General features: G+C 39.9%; 1 protein-coding gene across 1 annotated transcript in view; it reads right to left on the bottom strand.

Annotated features, from left to right (window-relative positions):
* Positions 1-17530, bottom strand: part of CTTNBP2 (cortactin binding protein 2) — a 170514-nt gene that overhangs the window by 29928 nt on the left and 123056 nt on the right. The window contains exon 17 of the mRNA XM_083366677.1: positions 8587-8765. Coding sequence (XP_083222803.1) covers positions 8587-8765 — 179 coding nt within the window. The remainder of the gene's footprint in view (positions 1-8586; positions 8766-17530) is intronic.

Here is a 17530-nt window from a genome sequence, read left to right as displayed (position 1 = left end):
CTATTGAATTTCAGGATTTCCTCAAGGCCAACTCGATTAAGCATAAGACTTCTGCACCCTTCCACCCCTCCACCAACGGATTGGCTGAAAGGAACGTGAGGACCACGAAGGACGCGCTTAAAAGAATTATTCGAGGTGACTGGCATCAGAGACTAGCTGAGTTCTTGTTGGCCCAACACACAACCCCTTGTTCGGCTACAGGGAAAAGTCCAGCTGAAATGAGGTGGGGAAGAAAAATCTTGACCAAGTTGGACAGACTACACCCCGACCGACTCCAACCAAACATTGAATTTGACATTCCTAACAGAACATTTGAAGTGGGGGACTTGATTTGGGCCAGGAACTACGCCCAAGGGGATAAGTGGATTCCTGGGGTGGTAACTGAAATCTTAGGTCCCTTATCATACATCATTGAGGGGGAAGGGAATAGGGTCTGTAAAAGACACATAGACCAGCTGAGGAAAAGATCTAGTGGGTGTGTGCCAGCTGAGGGGGACCAAAGCTCAGTTAGGGCAAACAGTACAGATAACATTAGGCCTGAAAGTGGTGTAGTGGTGGGGCAAGATGACATATTTCCAGATGCCCATCAACAACAATTCAGTCCAATTGATTGGGAAATACCCCTGCGAAGTAGGCCAGTGACAACTGAATCCCAAACACAACCTAATACACAAGGCAGTACATCTGAAGCCAGTAACCCTGAGCCCAGGTCCAGTAGTAACCAGCATAGTAACCAGCAGCCAAGCAGTCAACCAGGGAAAAGGGTCCCTAGCAGCCAAAGTAACAGATACCCTTCTAGAATACATAGGCCACCAAAATACCTAATGGACTTTGTAAAGAAATGACACCAACTGGGGGGTAAGGGGTGTTGTGTATGTAAATAGTTAGCAATAAGCCATAGAAGATATTGCAAACACTGTGCAGCTTTGCAAGGTTTAAAGCGGGAAAATAAGGTGCAATCATTGGACGCCACAACCAAGGAGCGGGAAAACAGACAGTTTGTATTGGTTACAGTTCAAACGCTTTCTCTATAAAAGGGTTGCAACATTTGACATTTGACAGTTGGCTTTGTGTATTCAATAAACTCGTTCAGTGTTAACCACTCTGAGTCCTCGTCAATTCGAACCAAACAGTTCTTGACAGATTTGAACATTGGGTCCTATCTAACAAAATGAAATTCAATGTACAGAAAAGTAAAGTCTTATACCTAAGCAAAAAAACCCCAAAGTACACATATAGATTAGTGAAACCAGGCTTAATAGCAGTAGCTGTGAAAGGGATCTTGGAGTCTTAGTGGACAATCAATAAAATATGAGCCAATCAATTAAATGTGTGTGGTGGTATCAAAAAAGCCAATGCAATCCTAAATTACATTATCAGAGGAATTCAACAAGATCAATCAATCAAGATCACGCAAGGTACTAATATCATTTTATAAAACCTTAGTAAGACCACTCCTAAAATACTGCAACCAATTTTGGCCCTAGCACCATAAAAAGACGTTGAGACTCTAGAAAAAGTGCAGAGAAGAGCAACAAAGATGAGTCGGACACGACTTCGCAACTAACAACAACAACAACAACATCCCAAATTTAAAGGCCAAAAATTGAGGCTGACAGAGAGGGTTCTGATAGCAGCAATCTACATGCTAAACAGTTCAGTTATTAATGCTGTTGGGAAATCTTAAAAACAGTGTTAGTTATGAGTGATGGCCAAAAGTAAGCAGGACTTTCTCACCAGTACATCAGTATTAATGGAAGGCAGGTGTGCTCAGTGCTTTGGAGCAAAGGGCCACAACTCCTCTCTGATGAAGAAGGTCACACAAAAGCTAGAATTTGATTTAAAGTAATTAAATGTGTCCGGTATGATTACTTCCTAGCATTTTATGCTTTCCCTTTGAGAATATTAAAAAGTAACAGCTTAAAAACATCTGTTCTCTCAGAGATTTGGTTAAGCTTATCTCAGTCCTATCCATGTGATCCAGTCTGGCACAGTGATCCTAGGTTTTTTTTTAAACTTAGTTTTAATCTCTCTAATAATTTTGATGTAATTGCATTGTAAGCAGCTTAGAATTATATGATGCAAACAGCATAGAAGCAATGGTAATAAATAACATTTTACTGAATGTTATTAAATGTTTTAAAAAATATATACTGGTATATTGAACTTAATATTTTGGGATTGTTTGTAAGAATAAAGAAGTTAGGATAAAAATAAATGATAAAATTCAGCAGCAATTTTTAGATAGCTTCTGGATTATTAGATTTGGGAACTTGCATATAGCTCTGGGACCACAGACATTGAACTCTGCTGCAAGGGCTTTAAAAAAACTCTAAGGTTTGTGGTTTGCTGAGTTTTGTCTAAGAGCCATATATCTGCATTTGCACAAACCTCAAAAACTAATAAATATATTTTGATCAGTGATAAAAGTGAAAAAAAGATTTCTATAGTATGGGGGTTCCTAAAAAGATGGAACTTATATCCATATAGCAGCTATGAATTAACCGAATGCTATGTTCCAGTCTTCTGAAAATATAATTAAACATAAATGTTTACATTTAAAATGCCTATCCTATCCTATTTCATCTTACCTTATCTTAAAATTTCCCTATCTTTTATACATGTCATGTGAATGTATACTGAATGATACTCTTAAAATATATATTGCTGCTTAATATACTTTTAATAATATTTAGTGTCAAACATTAGTTAGCTAATTAATTAGTTTGGTATCTTTGAGCCACTCTTGATTGTTGATAAGTTTCTGGACAGGTCCATGCAATTTCTTGGTAATATTTTTAGAAGTAGTTTATTATGAGGGCTCAGAAAGCCAGTCAGCTGGCTTCCATACCTAAGGAGGACTGCGATTCAGTATTCATAAATAAAAATATTTGTAGCTCAGGGCTGAAATGAAAGGTCCTTGATGCTCAATGCTGATGATACTACCTAGCTTGGGTAATGAAACGTCTTGTCAGATCCATTACCTTCAGCTTGGTGCCTTGTTGGCATTTTGCCATCAGTTGGGAAAGGGAGGGGGAACAAATGGAAAATAAAGCTGTATACCTTTATGATGGGGAACTGGGAAAGGGAAATTGACAGTTGAGGAAGAACAGTGTTTTGGGATTCAGTTTGTGCTGGTGTGCTGACATCTTCAAGGCCGTTTACCCTGAGATTTACTCTTCCTGTTTGGGGCATTGCATTCTCCACATGTACCGTTTACTCTTCCTGTTTGGGGCATTGCATTCTCCACATGTACCTTTTGACCTTCTTTCTCTCACTAGAGTTATTGATTCCTTTATGTATAATTTGTTGTTGTTGTTAGTTGCGAAGTCATGTCCGACCCATCGCGACCCTATGGACAACGTTCCTCCAGGCTTTCCTGTCCTCTACCATCTTCTGGAGTCCATTTAAGCTCACGCCTACTGCTTCAGTAACTCCATCCAGCCACCTCATTCTCTGTCGTCCCCTTCTTCTATTGCCCTCAATCTTTCGCAGCATTAGGCTCTTCTCCAGTGAGTCCTTCCTTCTCATTAGGTGGCCAAAGTATTTGAGTTTTAGCTTCAGGATCTGGCCTTCTAAAGAGCAGTCAGGGTTGATCTCCTCTAGGACTGACCGGTTTGATCGCCTTGCAGTCCAAGGGACTCGCAGGAGTCTTCTCCAGCACCAGAGTTCAAAGGCCTCAATTCTTTGGCGCTCAGCCTTTTTTATGGTCCAACTTTCACTGCCACACATTGCAACTGGGAAGATCATAGCCTTGACTATACGCACCTTTGTTGACAGGGTGATGTCTCTGCTTTTTAGTGTGCTGTCTAGATTTGCCATGGCTTTCCTCCCGAGGAGCAAGCGTCTTTTAATTTCTTGGCTACAGTCCCCATCTGCAGTGATCTTGGAGCCCAGGAAAATAAAATCTGTCACTACTTCCATTTCTTCCCCATCTATTTGCCAGGAATTGAGAGGGCCGGATGCCATGATCTTGGTTTTCTTAATGTTTAGTTTCAACCCAAGTTTTGCACTCTCCTTCTTCACTTGCAACAAGAGGCTCTTCAGTTCCTCTTCACTTTCTGCCATTAGAGTGGTATCATCTGCATATCTTAGGTTGTTGATATTTCATCCAGCAATCTTAATTCCAACTTTTGATTCATCTAGCCCTGCCTTTCTCATGATGTGCTCTGCATATAAGTTAAATAGGCAAGGTGACAGTATACAGCCTTGCCGGACTCCTTTCCCAATTTTGAACCAATCAGTGGTTCCGTGTCCAGTTCTCACTGTTGCTTCTTGGCCCGCATATAGGTTTCTTAAGAGACAAATAAGATGGTCTGGTACTCCCATCTCTTTAAGAACTTGCCACAGTTTGTTATGATCCACACAATCAAAGGCTTTAGCATAGTCAATGAAGCAGAAGTAGATGTTTTTCTGGAACTCCCTAGCTTTCTCCATGATCCAGCGTATGTTGGCAATTTGATCTCTAGTTCCTCTGCCTCTTCGAAATCCTGCCTGTACTTCTGGTAGTTCTCGATCCACATACTGCTGGAGTCTAGCTTTTAGGATTTTAAGCATAACTTTACTAGCATGAGAAATGAGTGCAGTGGTGCGATAGTTTGAACATTCTTTGGCACTGCCTTTCTTTGGAATTGGAATGTAAACTGATCTTTTCCAATCCTGTGGCCACTGTTGAGTTTACATTATCAGAGGAATAAGAGGTATGTCAGCACCTGGCAGGTGGTACATGTACAATGGGTTGAACAGCACTGTAAAAAAAAGTGTAAAAGTGGATGAGGTGAAGTGGCGGCAGTGTCAAACAGGCTTATGGGAAAGTCAGCTGGAACTGCACGTTGCCTGGGTCCTACTGAGAGCCCAGGATCGAAGCACACAGCTCCAGCTGATTGGCGGCCGCCTTGTGGGTGGCAGGCAGTCTCACACAGTCTTTGGGTGGAGATTCAGGTGGAGCTGCGTGATGCGTTGCCTGGGTCCTGCTGAGAGACCAGGATTGGCACACGCAGCTCCAGCTGATTGGGGGTGGCAGGCAGCCTCATGCAGTCTTCAGGCAGAGATTCAGCTGGAGCTGCATGAGGCATTGCCTGCCTGGGCCTACTGGGGGGAGAGAAGAGAGGATATAAAGTGGGGAGAGAAGAGAGGATACAAAGGGGGAGAGAGAAGAGAGGATATAAAGGGGGGAGAGAAGAGAAGATATAAAGGGAGAAGAGAGGATATAAATGGGGGAGTTGATATAAAAGCGGGGAGAGAAGAGAGGATATAAAAGGCGGGAGTTGATATAAAAGGGGGGAGAGAAGATATAAAGGGGGGAGAGAAGAGAGGATATAAAAGGGGGAGAGAAGAGAGGATATAAAAGGGGGAGATAAGAGAAAACATGAAGAGGGAGAGAAGAGAGAATATAAAGGGGTGAGAGAAGAGAGGATACAAAGGGGGGACAGAAATGTGGATATAAAGGGGAGGAAGAGAAGAGAGGATACAAAGGGGGAAGAGAAGAGAGGACATAAAGGGGAGAGAAAAGAGAGGATATAAAAGGGGGGAGAGAAATTTGTTAAATGAATTTTGCCCCATTTTATGACTTTTCTTGCCACAGTTGTTATGTCAAACACTGCAGTTGTTAAATTAGTAACATGGTTGTTAAGTGAATCTGGTTTCCCCACTGACTTTGCTTGTCAGAAGGTTGCAAAAGGGGATCGCATGACCCTGGGACAATGTGACCATCATAAATATGAATCGGTTGCCAAGCATCCAAATGTAAATCACATGACCCTGGAGATGCTGCAATGGTCATAAGTGTGAATGGTCATAAGTCACTTTTTTCAGTGCCATTATAACTTTGAACAGTCACTAAGTGAACTGTGGTAAGTCAAGGAATACCTGTACTTTATCACTTTTTTCCATTTTATTTTTGGTCATCAAGTTTTTAACACCTTGCTAGATGACTGGTGGTACTCGACTATTGCCATATTCTAAAATTGGTACAATCAGTGAAAAGGTTGAAAAGTCCTGTCCTAGAGGCCCCTCCTTTTGACCTCCTCCCTACACAACTCCTCCACCCCTTCCCTCTCATTCCCCTCCCTTCTTTCTCTTCCATCTCTTCCTCCTCCCCATTCCCCTCCCTGTCCTAGAGACCCTTCTCTCAACCTCCTCTCTACACAACTTCTCCACCCCTTCCCTCTCATTCCCTTCTTTCTCCTCCACCTCTTTCTCCTCCCCATTCCCCTCCCTGTCCTAGAGGCCCCTCCTCTTGGCCTCCTCCCTACACTTCTCCACCCCTTCCCTCTTATTCCCCTCCCTTCTTTCTCCTCAACGTCTTTCTCCTCCCCATTCCTCTCCCTTGTTTTTCTCCCCTGCTTTCCCCCATTTTTTCCTTCTGACCCATGCATGCTTTTGTTAACCCTGCCTTAGCTACAACCCTCCTGCTACCCCTGCTCCTGATTCTACCACTCCGTCTACCACCCCTTCTCCCTCTCCTGACATTACAGCTCTCATTCAGAATATACACAATTCCCTGAGGGCTACAGACAAACAACTGGTTAGCCCTTCTACCCTCCTCCACACTGAGCTTGTACATCTCAATGAAACATTGGGTCTGGAATACAGGTTGGCTCTTCTGACACAATTGTCCAACATGCAGGAAAAGAACCCCTCTCCACCAGTTGACCCCATAGCACCCATTTCTCCTGCTGTGGCCTCTATTTGTCAGACCTCAGATCCCGCGAGTGCATCACCTTTCAAACTCGTAGTGCTGCCCGTTTCTTCTACCCTGCTTGGAGCTGCTTCCCTTTTCCTTCCTTGTCCCAAATCTCCCAATCCTCTTGACCTTTCTGAACAACCTGTGGGCCAATTCCCTCTTTGTACAATGCCCGGTTCTTCAGAAAATGTCAATGGTGTCTCTGTACCTAAACTTGTTCAAGTTCATGTCTCCTGGTCCAAGGCAGAGATTCTTAATATGGTGGCTTCTTTTCTTAGCATTCAGGATCAGCCTGCTAAATTTAAGGAAGAGTTGGAAACTATTATAGAGGCCTACAATGCCACATGGACTGATCTTAATCAACTCATGCATGCTATTTGTCCCAAGGGGATCTGAGAAAGACTTAGGGAGAAAGCTGCCTGGCCTGCCCAATCACCCAAACCAACAAATCTCATTAACGTTCACTTGTGGTTGCTTGCTAAGATTACTGATGTGTGTCCTATTAAAATTGATTGGGGTAAAATTAAAGCTTATAAGCAGCAAGACCATGAGTCTCCGGTTGAGTTCATGGAATGCCTTATACTGGTCTTTAAACAACATTCTGGTTTGCAGGTCCCAGGTACAAACACCAAGGAAGATATGGTTTCTTTCTTTGAAAGAAAGTACCAGCCCCAGACGAGGAAGTCATGTGATCCAAGGCACCTGACCACAATAAGGCAAAGACTGAAGCTTTGCCCAACAGGGGAGTAAGTGCTAGTAACCTCTGCTCCCCACCAGCATACAATCTCTGACCAAGATTGCAATAACAGAAGGAAGCCCCTGATTCACTCCCCTGCAATTAAGTCTTCTTCACCAATGGAAGCCCAGATATAATTACAAGAGACAGTGTGGATAAGAAGATGTCTCATGCCTACAGTCTGGATCATGACTGTGTTATTGTTTCTCAATATGTATAACACCTTGTTTTCCCCTACCCTGATTATTCAGCCTGTTCAAACCATTCTTTCTCCCACCAAGGCCCTGTGTGATCATCATCCTTCCAAAGATCCGGTACTACAACAGGTACTATGATGATGCAGAAATTCCCCTTTGGGTTTGTCTAGCCTTTCCCCTAGTTCAGTACCTTCTGAGTTTGCCACTAATACTTACTTAGATATGACTGAAGTTTATCGTGCCACCCATGGGACTAGTGATTTAAGTAATTGTTGGGCTTGTAATATGCTGGGGATACTGATAAAATGGTCTCCCTGTTTGCTAGAGCCATATCATGACCATGGTACAAAAAGAAATAGGCCTTATGGTTTGTTGGATGTACGTAAGCTAGATTTTAGGCCTATGCCCACACCACCATAGTCAGATGGCAGCCAATCATTCCCCTCTATGTTGCAATACCACCCTTTGCATTTCAGTGAAGTAGGTACAGTATGTGTCAAGAAGAGATGATATAAAGGGGGATGTCATTAGATTGAAAGGAATGAAGCAGCATTTTTGCAAAACTTGGGCAAATAATCTATTTGCAATGACTGTAAGTAGCTCATAGTTGTGATGGACTGAGAAGAAAGGGTGAATCTGCCCTTATTGTCTGGTAAGTGAATGCATGGGGTAGCAATTCAAGGAACAAAATTTGGTACTTTATATGCACTTAGTAGATGTAAATCCCAATGAATTCTCCTTGTATAATAGGAATGTTCAGTTCCATGGGATTTATATTTCAGGGAATGTGTCTAAGATTGTTTTTCAACATTTACTATTACCAAATATTTCTACCTGTGCAAAAGATATATATTAACCAGGTTAATGATTGGACAAAGGGTGATTAATTGGAGGATTGGAACATACTGGAGATGAAATTGTTTTAAAGGATGGGATGGTATTAGTAAGAATTATATAAAAAGACCTACTTCATTGTTACATGACTGTGACCAGGCATCACTGGACAAGAAAGAAAATGTCTGGGCCCAACAAGAGCTTCGGGTGCACCAAGCCGTGATAAACATGAGTTCAATTGATCCCACACTGTAAGAATCCACTCAACCATCTTGCACACTGGATCACAGGGAGGCGGCATTTGTCCCCAGAACTGCACAGAATAGAACAAATTATTAGTTTTTTATGATAATCTTATCTTGCTCTTTAAAGAAAGTAAGCAATTTCCAGATGCATACATTGCAAATCACAGGAAATAATAATTTTTAAAACAGATTTTGGGAGCAGGTTAATACTTGGGAATTTACTATTTAATAATTAGCTTCAAGTTGTGATTACCCAAAGAAAAATGACTCTAAATTTAAAATGATTTGCTCTTGCCTTGTCCCCCTTAATGCAGAAAAAGATGAAAGAGAATTTAAAACTCAAACACAAGATGCTGTTTCTCAATTACTGCTTTGTAACCAAAAGTAGCATAATCCTTCTTAATATTGTAGAAATTCTTTCAAACTATTCATTTAGTAAATGGTTAGTTGGAGGTCATCTAATCCAACCCTCTCTTCAGGCAGGAAACCCAATACCATTTCAAACAAATGGCTGTCCAATCTCTTCTTAAAAACTTCCAGTGTTGGAGCATTCACAGCTTCTGGAGGCAGGTTGTTCCACTGATTAATTGTTCTGTCAGGACGTTTCTCCTTAGGTCTCCTTACGTTTACCATGGATGCTTTAATTATGTGAACATTTATTGGATTGCTGTAAACTGCCAGGAGTGTTTTTATTTGATGGTGAATTAATGAATGAAATATAATTAGGCAATGCCTTCCATCCCCCCTCCCTCCCTCTGATAAAGTGAGTTATAGTTCACAAAATTCTATTCTATTCTATTCTATTTTATTCTATTCTATTCTATTCTATTCTATTCTATTCTATTCTATTCTATTCTATTCTATTCTATTCTATTCTATTCTATTCTATTCTATTCTATTCTCTACTCCATTTATTTGCCACCTATCTTGCTGTAGGGCATTCTAGGCAGCTAGAATTTTATTTGAATAGGTTACTCTGTAAAGATGTATCAGATTTCTTCTGATTTTTGGCTACTATAGAATAATACAGCTCTCTTTCTGCCATTTGTATAGGCTGTTAGACTCTTGAACTCTCCTACCATCGGGTAGTAAATATAGGAGTATAGCCAGCTGTACCAACAGGCTGAAGAACAGCTTTTATCCATGGACTGTTAGGCTCTTGAACGGAAAATAATTTTATAAATTTTATGTATGATTGACTTGCAAGGCCGGTATGTTGTGCAATTAGCCCACATGGTGTAACAAGATGGAGGGTTTGTTGTCACTGTGAGTTGGGGGGGCACGAAGGGAGGCTCAGCCAATCTCAATGTATACATGGTTGTACTTTGACAATAAAGGTTCATTCAAATATACTGCTCAAAAAAATAAAGGGAACACTTAAACAACACAATGTACTGTATTTAATAGTAGGATGTCTTATCTTGTGTTCCCTTTATTTTTTTGAGCAGTATATATTCTCAAAAGGGAAGTCCTTAGATAAGGTTACTGGATTCACAACATATATACTAATACTCTTATGTCTGCAACCTTTAACTGGGTGAAATCATAGATCAAAAAGTTACCTTGCAAAAGGCTAGCAACTGCTTCAGCTATGGGTGCCTCATCACTAGTGGAAGATAGTAAAGTTCAGCTTAAGGCAGCAGGTAAGCTTGTAAGCCGCCCTGAGTCTTCGGAGAAGGGCGGGATATAAATGGAATTAAAATAAAATAAATAAATAAATAAATAAATATAGAGTAGAGTGCACACTAGTCAAAAGGGACATAGGCAGGTGTAGGGATTTGCAGTACACATTGCAATTTAAATGTGGGTGGGCTACCAAGTGCTTGAGTTTTGATTATTTTTATAACTTTATTATATTATTATTATATATTATATTATTATTATTATAACTTTTAAGTCTGGCCATAACTACCATTCATTCAGTGCCATTGTAACTTTCAGCAAGGACTACCTGCATTTATATGTATATAGCTGAAGCTACAAGGATGTTGTTGGTTCTGCCAATGATAATAAATGAAAAACTGGACAAGCCTTATAAGAATGAGCAAAATATGTACAAAGACAGATTCTTGCACATTTCAGAGGCAGTTTTTATCCCACTGGACTGGATCCAGAAATAGCACAGTCTAATAAACACACCCTGTCAACATTGTTTGAAACTATTGTGCTAAATTCCTAGCTGAATCATTACAGAAATATTTGCTACACAGATTTCCTACAACTGACAAGCAGTCACAAGAGAAAACAGGATATAATATTACACAAATGATAACTTGCAAAATGTGCTGTATAAACCATCTTATGGAGATGATCTTGGAGCAAGTGACTACTGTACATCATGATTTGTGCAAAAATAAAAGGCATTTGGGATAGAAACATTCTTCCTAATGACTCTTTTGTCTATTCATATCATTATGCTGTTAGAGAAAATAGTTAATTTAATGATGTAGAAAATTCTCAGACATTCAGAGTTGTAAAATCATTGGCTCAGATCACAAATGAGCTTGGTTCAAAGTTACCCCAAATAGAGGTGAAGGCAACTTTCAAATACAATAGTCAAAAAAGGAAAAAAGTGATTTAATGCAAAAAGAGGGGGGGAATCCAATCATTTACTTAGAAAGGTGAGATTACCTCAGTATAATGGGGGACTGGAGCTATTTTTTTTATTAAAAAGTTTTAACATACAATTTTTCCTTTAAAAATCCCCCCTCCCCCTCCCTTCTCCCTCCCCCCCTACCTCTCCCCCCTCCCCCCCGACTTCCCAGAGCTAAATACAAGGTATATAAAAAAACAATCATAAACAACCATATACTAACAACCATAAACTCTAAAACCCATCACTCTCTAGCTTATATAGGATAAATATATATATATATTAAATATATATAGAAAAACAAAAATAGAAAAAGAAGAAAAGAAAGAAGACTTATTCAAATGCTACATGAAACTTCTTAACCCTATACTTGTTCTGGATAAACTCAATCCATTTTCTCCATTCCATAATATAGCGTTCTTGCGAGTGATCTTTCAAATAGGCCGAAATCTTCGCCATCTCAGCCAGGTCGGAAACCTTTAAAGTCCACTCTTCTATGGTCGGCAATTCCTCTTTCTTCCAATATTGGCCTATCAAAAGTCTCGCTGCCGTAATTAAATTCAACATCAACTTAGTGTCCACAACTGTAGCATCTGTAATTATTCCCAACAAAAAAAGTTGCGGACAAAACTTTATCCTCTGTTTAAAAATCTTCTGCATATTCCACCAGACTTTTATCCAAAAAGCCTTAACCTTTTTACAAGTCCACCATATGTGAAAATATGTTGCGTCTTCATCACCGCACCTCCAACATTTAGGCTGATAATTCGGATACATACTTGCAAGCTTTTTAGGATCTAAATGCCATCTATAAAACATTTTGTAAAAATTCTCTCTTAAATTTTGAGCTTGTGTAAATTTTACATTCCTCACCCAAATCTTTTCCCACGTATCCATTGTAATAACTTCCTGGATGTTTTGGGCCCATTTTATCATACAATCCTTAACAAGTTCTGTTTCTGAGTCAATCTCTATCAACGCAAGATATATCCGTTTAATATGTGCTGGTCCCTGATTTCTGATTTGCTTTATCAAATTTTCATCAGTCATTGTAAATCCATTTTTCTGGTCTTCTTTCCACCTGGCCCGTAACTGAGTATATTGAAACCAATTTTGAACAACCTTCTCTTCTCGCAAGAGGCTATATGATTTCAAACACCAAACATTTCTTTCCAAGCTTAGGATCTCCTTGTACGTAGTCACATCATGTTTGAAGCCAGCATGTATATTTTCTATTGCGTGTTTTGGAATTGCCCACAATGGTATCTTGCAGTCTAACTTATGTCTATACTTCTTCCAAACTCTCAACAATGCCTGTCTTAAAATATGCACTCTAAACACATTGTCTACCTTCTTGTCATACAACAAATATGCATGCCAGCCAAACAACAAATCGTGGCCATCAAGATTTAATAATCTCTCTTGTGACAAATTAATCCAATCACTTATTCCTACTAATGCAGCAGCTTCATAATATAGTTTAAAATTAGGCATTTTGAGACCACCTCTCTCACGAGTATCCTGCATAATCTTAAGTTTAACTTGTGGCCTTTTCCCTGCCCAAACAAATTTATTGATACCTCGCTGCCATTCCTCCAGATTAGAATCTTTCTTAAGAATCGGTATCATTTGAAATAAAAATAAAAATTTAGGCAGGACGTTCATTTTCACTGCTGCGATCCGTCCCAACAAAGACAATTGCAATTTTCCCCAACTCTCCAATTCTTTTTGAATTTTCCCCCATAATTTTTCATAATTATTTTTATATAACTTTGTATTAGAGGGCGACAAAAGCACCCCCAAATATTTAACCCTTTTAACAATCTCGAATCCAGTTAATCCTTCCAAGAGAGCCTTTTGAGAAACTGTCATATTTTTGGCCAAAATTTTAGTTTTCTGTATATTAACTTTAAATCCAGAAACCTTCCCATATTGTGTTATTATCTCCATCAGGTCCACAACAGAGTTCTCTGGCTGGGTCACTGTAACAACCAGATCATCTGCAAATGCTCTCAATCTATAATCCTGATCTCTAATTTGTATCCCCTTAATTTTTTCCGAATTCCGTATTTTAACCAATAATATCTCTAATGTTAACACAAATAACAAGGGCGATAACGGACACCCTTGCCTTGTGCCCTTCTCAATATTACATACTTCTGTCAGACTATTATTAACTATAATTCAGGCAGTTTGTTTTTGATATAATGCCCTAATCGGTTGTAGAAAATTTTCCCCAAAATCCATTTTATCTAAAACTTTCATCAAAAATTGCCAATTCAATTGATCAAAAGCTTTTTCAGCATCTAGAAAAATTAGCGCCGCAGGGATCTGGTTGTTCCTTTCCAAAAACTCTAACACATCAACTATATGCCTCACATTATTTTTCATTTGCCTACCACTAATAAACCCCGTTTGGTCCCCATGAATCACCTGTTGCAGAACCCTCATCAATCTATTAGCCAAAACCTTAGCAAATATCTTGTAATCTGTGTTTAAAAGCGATATTGGTCTATAATTTTTAACTTGAGTAGCATCTTGGTCTTCCTTCGGAATCAAAGAAATAAAAGCTGTTCTCCAAGACGGTGGCACCTTTCCCCCCCTCTGGATTGTCTGGAACAGTTCCTTTAACGGTTTCATCATCTCTAATTGTAAGTTTTTGTAATAAGCCGCAGACAAACCATCCGTACCTGGTGCTTTATCCACCTTCAATTCCTTAATTGCTGTAAAAATTTCTTCTTCTGTAATTAATTGATTAATCTCCTCTTTTTGTACTTGCGTAAGAACCGGGATGCTAGCATTCTCCAAATATATATCAATGTCTTTTTCATTAATCTTCTCCTTAGCATATAATTTAGAATAAAAATCCACAAAAGCACCCTTGATAAGGTCCTGTTGAAACACAACCCTTCCTTTATGCTCAATTTTGTCTATATTAGAAGCCCTTTTTTTCCCCTCAATCTATAAGCTAACCATCTACCTGGTTTGTTAGCGTTGCAGAAAGTATTATGCCTGGCAAACCGCAAATTGGTTGCCAATTGGTCAGCCATTAATTTATCAAATTGTCCTCTTAACAGTTTAATAGCCTCCTTAGTCTTCGCATCCTCTGAATTCAAAATCAATGCCTTTTCTTTTTCCTTTATTTCATTCTCCAGTTCTTTCCTCCTAGCTTCCACAGCACGTCTATGTTTATTATTCATATATATCAACACCCCTCTCATGTAGGTTTTGCTAGCATCCCAAACCATATCCATAGAGGTGCCCTTATTCATATTAATTTCAAAAAAATCCTTCATCCGCTGTTTGCATTCTTCCACATTTCTCTGATTTCTAAACAAATTCTCATTTACGCGCCACGAGCGCCTGTCTCTATTCTCCTTATCAATCTCTAGCCAAACTGGACTATGATCAGAGATAGTTCTTGCACAAATCTTCACCTTTTTAGTCCTCAAAAAAAATCATTAGTCAACAAAATAAAATCAATCCTAGAAAAAGATTGATGTCTGTCAGAATAAAAAGTATAATCCTTTTCCTGCAAATGTCTCTCGCGCCAAATATCTCGCAGTTCCAAGTCGTCCTTCATTTAAAAAAAGGATTTAGGCAGTCTAGCATGACTTGGAACGCGCTTAAAAGCTCCAGCCTTGTCCATCTGTACATCCAAAACACCATTCCAGTCCCCCATAAAAATAAAAGATTTATAATCCAACTGGGTAAGCTTTGTATGAAGTAAACTAAAAAAGTCAGCTTGTTGTTGATTAGGAGCATATAATCCAACTAAAAGCGTCTTTTTACCTTCTAGTAGCAGCTCTATCATAACGTATCTTCCATGCTTATCTGCTTCAATTAAGTCTGCTGTTAAGGCACTTTTAACATAAACAACCACTCCATTTTTCTTATTCATTGCAGAAGCAACAAATTGCGTACCCAACCTTGAGTTCGATAAATACTTTTGATCCACAACCCTAATATGCGTTTCTTGCAAACATATAACATCTATCTTGAATTGTTTTAAATATTGAAAAACTTTCTTCCTCTTTTGTGGTGAATTTAGTCCATTAACGTTCCAGGTTAAAAATTTAGTTGCCATGCATATCCTCTCAAAGCTCTTGGAGCACTGCTTTGATAGGACTATCTTCTTTAGGCCGTGCTCCTCCCACTGCTTGGCTGTAAGTACGTTATGGAAGTTCCGAAGACTTTTGCTGGTCTTGTTCTTTTGTTTTTGTTTTTTTTTATCGTTTTAAAGCAGCACGCATTACCCTTTGCTCTCTAGGATCATCCAAAGAAGTTATAGCTTGATCTCCTCCAGCACCGTTTTCCTCTGCTTCAGCCTCTTGATGTTCTCCTTCTCCAGATCCCTTTGCAGCTTCCAGAAGTGTTAATGGGGTTGCTTTTAAAACGTTATTGTAAAAATCACGCGCTTGCTTCACAGTAACCAGCCGGTACCTTTTACCTTCATGCATCACCATCAACCCAACTGGAATCTCCCATCTGAACCTTATATCTCGTTGCTTGAGCTCTTGCACAAGAAATGTAAAATCCTTCCTTCTCCTTAAAATCTTTGGAGGAATTTCTTTTAGAACCAAGACTTCTTGATCAGCAATCACAACTTTAGCATCATAGGCAGCCTGTATAACTTCATCTCTAATTTCCCTTTTTGCAAAGTAAACCACCACATCTCTAGGCAACTTTCTCTGTCTAGCAATCCATGAATTCACACGGAACACTTTATCCATACCTCCTCTTATTTCAGATGCTGGCTTATTCAATACCACTTCGAGAGCCTCAGAAACCAGCTGCTTTAAATCTTCCTTAATATTCTCTTTTAAGCCTCTGATTCTAACAGCAAACTGCATCTGGTAATATTGAGCAAGACTTAATTCTCTTTCCATTTTGTCTCTTAAATCTTCATTCTCCAGTACTTTTGCTTCTAATATGGCATTTTTTTGAGTCAAATCTTCCACTTTTTCATCCAAATCTTCCACACATTCTGCCACTTTATGCACTGAGGACAAAATGTCTACCTTCATCACACTGAACTTCTGTTCCATCCTCTCTTCCATTCTCTCCTCCAATTTCTCCAATTTCTCCTCCATCTGTGCAAATTTATCACCCATTGATTCCAAAATTACCTGGGCATGTTTTTCAAGAGCATCTCGTAAGTCCTTCGGTGTCAATACATCAGGAGGATGCAACGCCTGCAATGATGATTGTTGCACCGGAGAAGTTCCACCACTCCGAAGAGTTTTAGGGGGAGGTTTAGCCGCCATCTTTTACTTTCAATTGTGACGCACTTTCACTTTGAGTTTAAAAAGTTCATCAAGCTCGAGAGTAAAATAAAATAATCCTCTTCACCTTTTCCTCTTGTACCGCTCTGCCTGCTCTTATTACTCCATAGTCCTTCCTTCAGGCAGGGGTGGTCGCAGACGCCTGGCTCTGCTCCAAGAAATCCGGAGCAGAGACGCTGACCAGCTGGGAGCGACCCAGGCTTCGGGGGAGTTCAATCCTTCAGCCGCCCAAGCTCCAAGCTCAGGCGGCCCCGGAGAACTCGACCCCTACCTGGGGCCTCACCCCCTCCTCTTCTCCCGAGGAGGGGGCTTCAAATTCGCCCAAACAGCTGATCGGCGCTGTTTCGGGCGAAAATTACTCAGCTGAGCCGCGGGCAGCCCGGGAAGGCTGTCTCCGGCGCCGCGCAGCCACCGGAAGCCGGGGACTGGAGCTATTTATGTATATGGCAGTGTGGAATATATATTGGCTCAATTGTTGAGAATTCTCAATTTTAAAGTATAGAAGTCCATAGCATTTTTTTCCAGAGAAGAAATGTGACATTGGAAGTATCACTAATAAAAGATTGTAGACCCTTGCTTCCTGAAGGCCTTCTCTAAATATCCTTCTCCAAGGATATATGAATTGGCACTGAGAAGTAGGATCAGCTTTAGCATGTCAGATAGGATCAACTACTAGGTTCTAGGACTTTAACCTACTGGCATTGACCCTCATAACCTCTAAGCATTTTTAAATTTCTCATAGTGACTGATGTACTCCTATTACTATACTCAGGAGTATCATCAATGGAAGACCAGTTACCATCCACCATTAATCAAGGCTTCCCTCAAACAGTCCTGCAAAAACATATTTTTACAGTGATAAAGGCAAATCAATACATGTACTTGCTTGATTTGGCTCATTTTAATGATAATATTTGTACAAACTGAGAGCACTTGAGAGATGTAATAGAGATAG

This window comes from Vipera ursinii (genome assembly GCF_947247035.1).
Source record: "Vipera ursinii genome assembly, chromosome: 6".
Lineage (NCBI taxonomy): Eukaryota > Metazoa > Chordata > Lepidosauria > Squamata > Viperidae > Vipera > Vipera ursinii.
The sequence above is the reverse complement of the archived record's forward strand: the minus strand, read 5'-3'. Positions and strand labels throughout refer to the sequence as shown.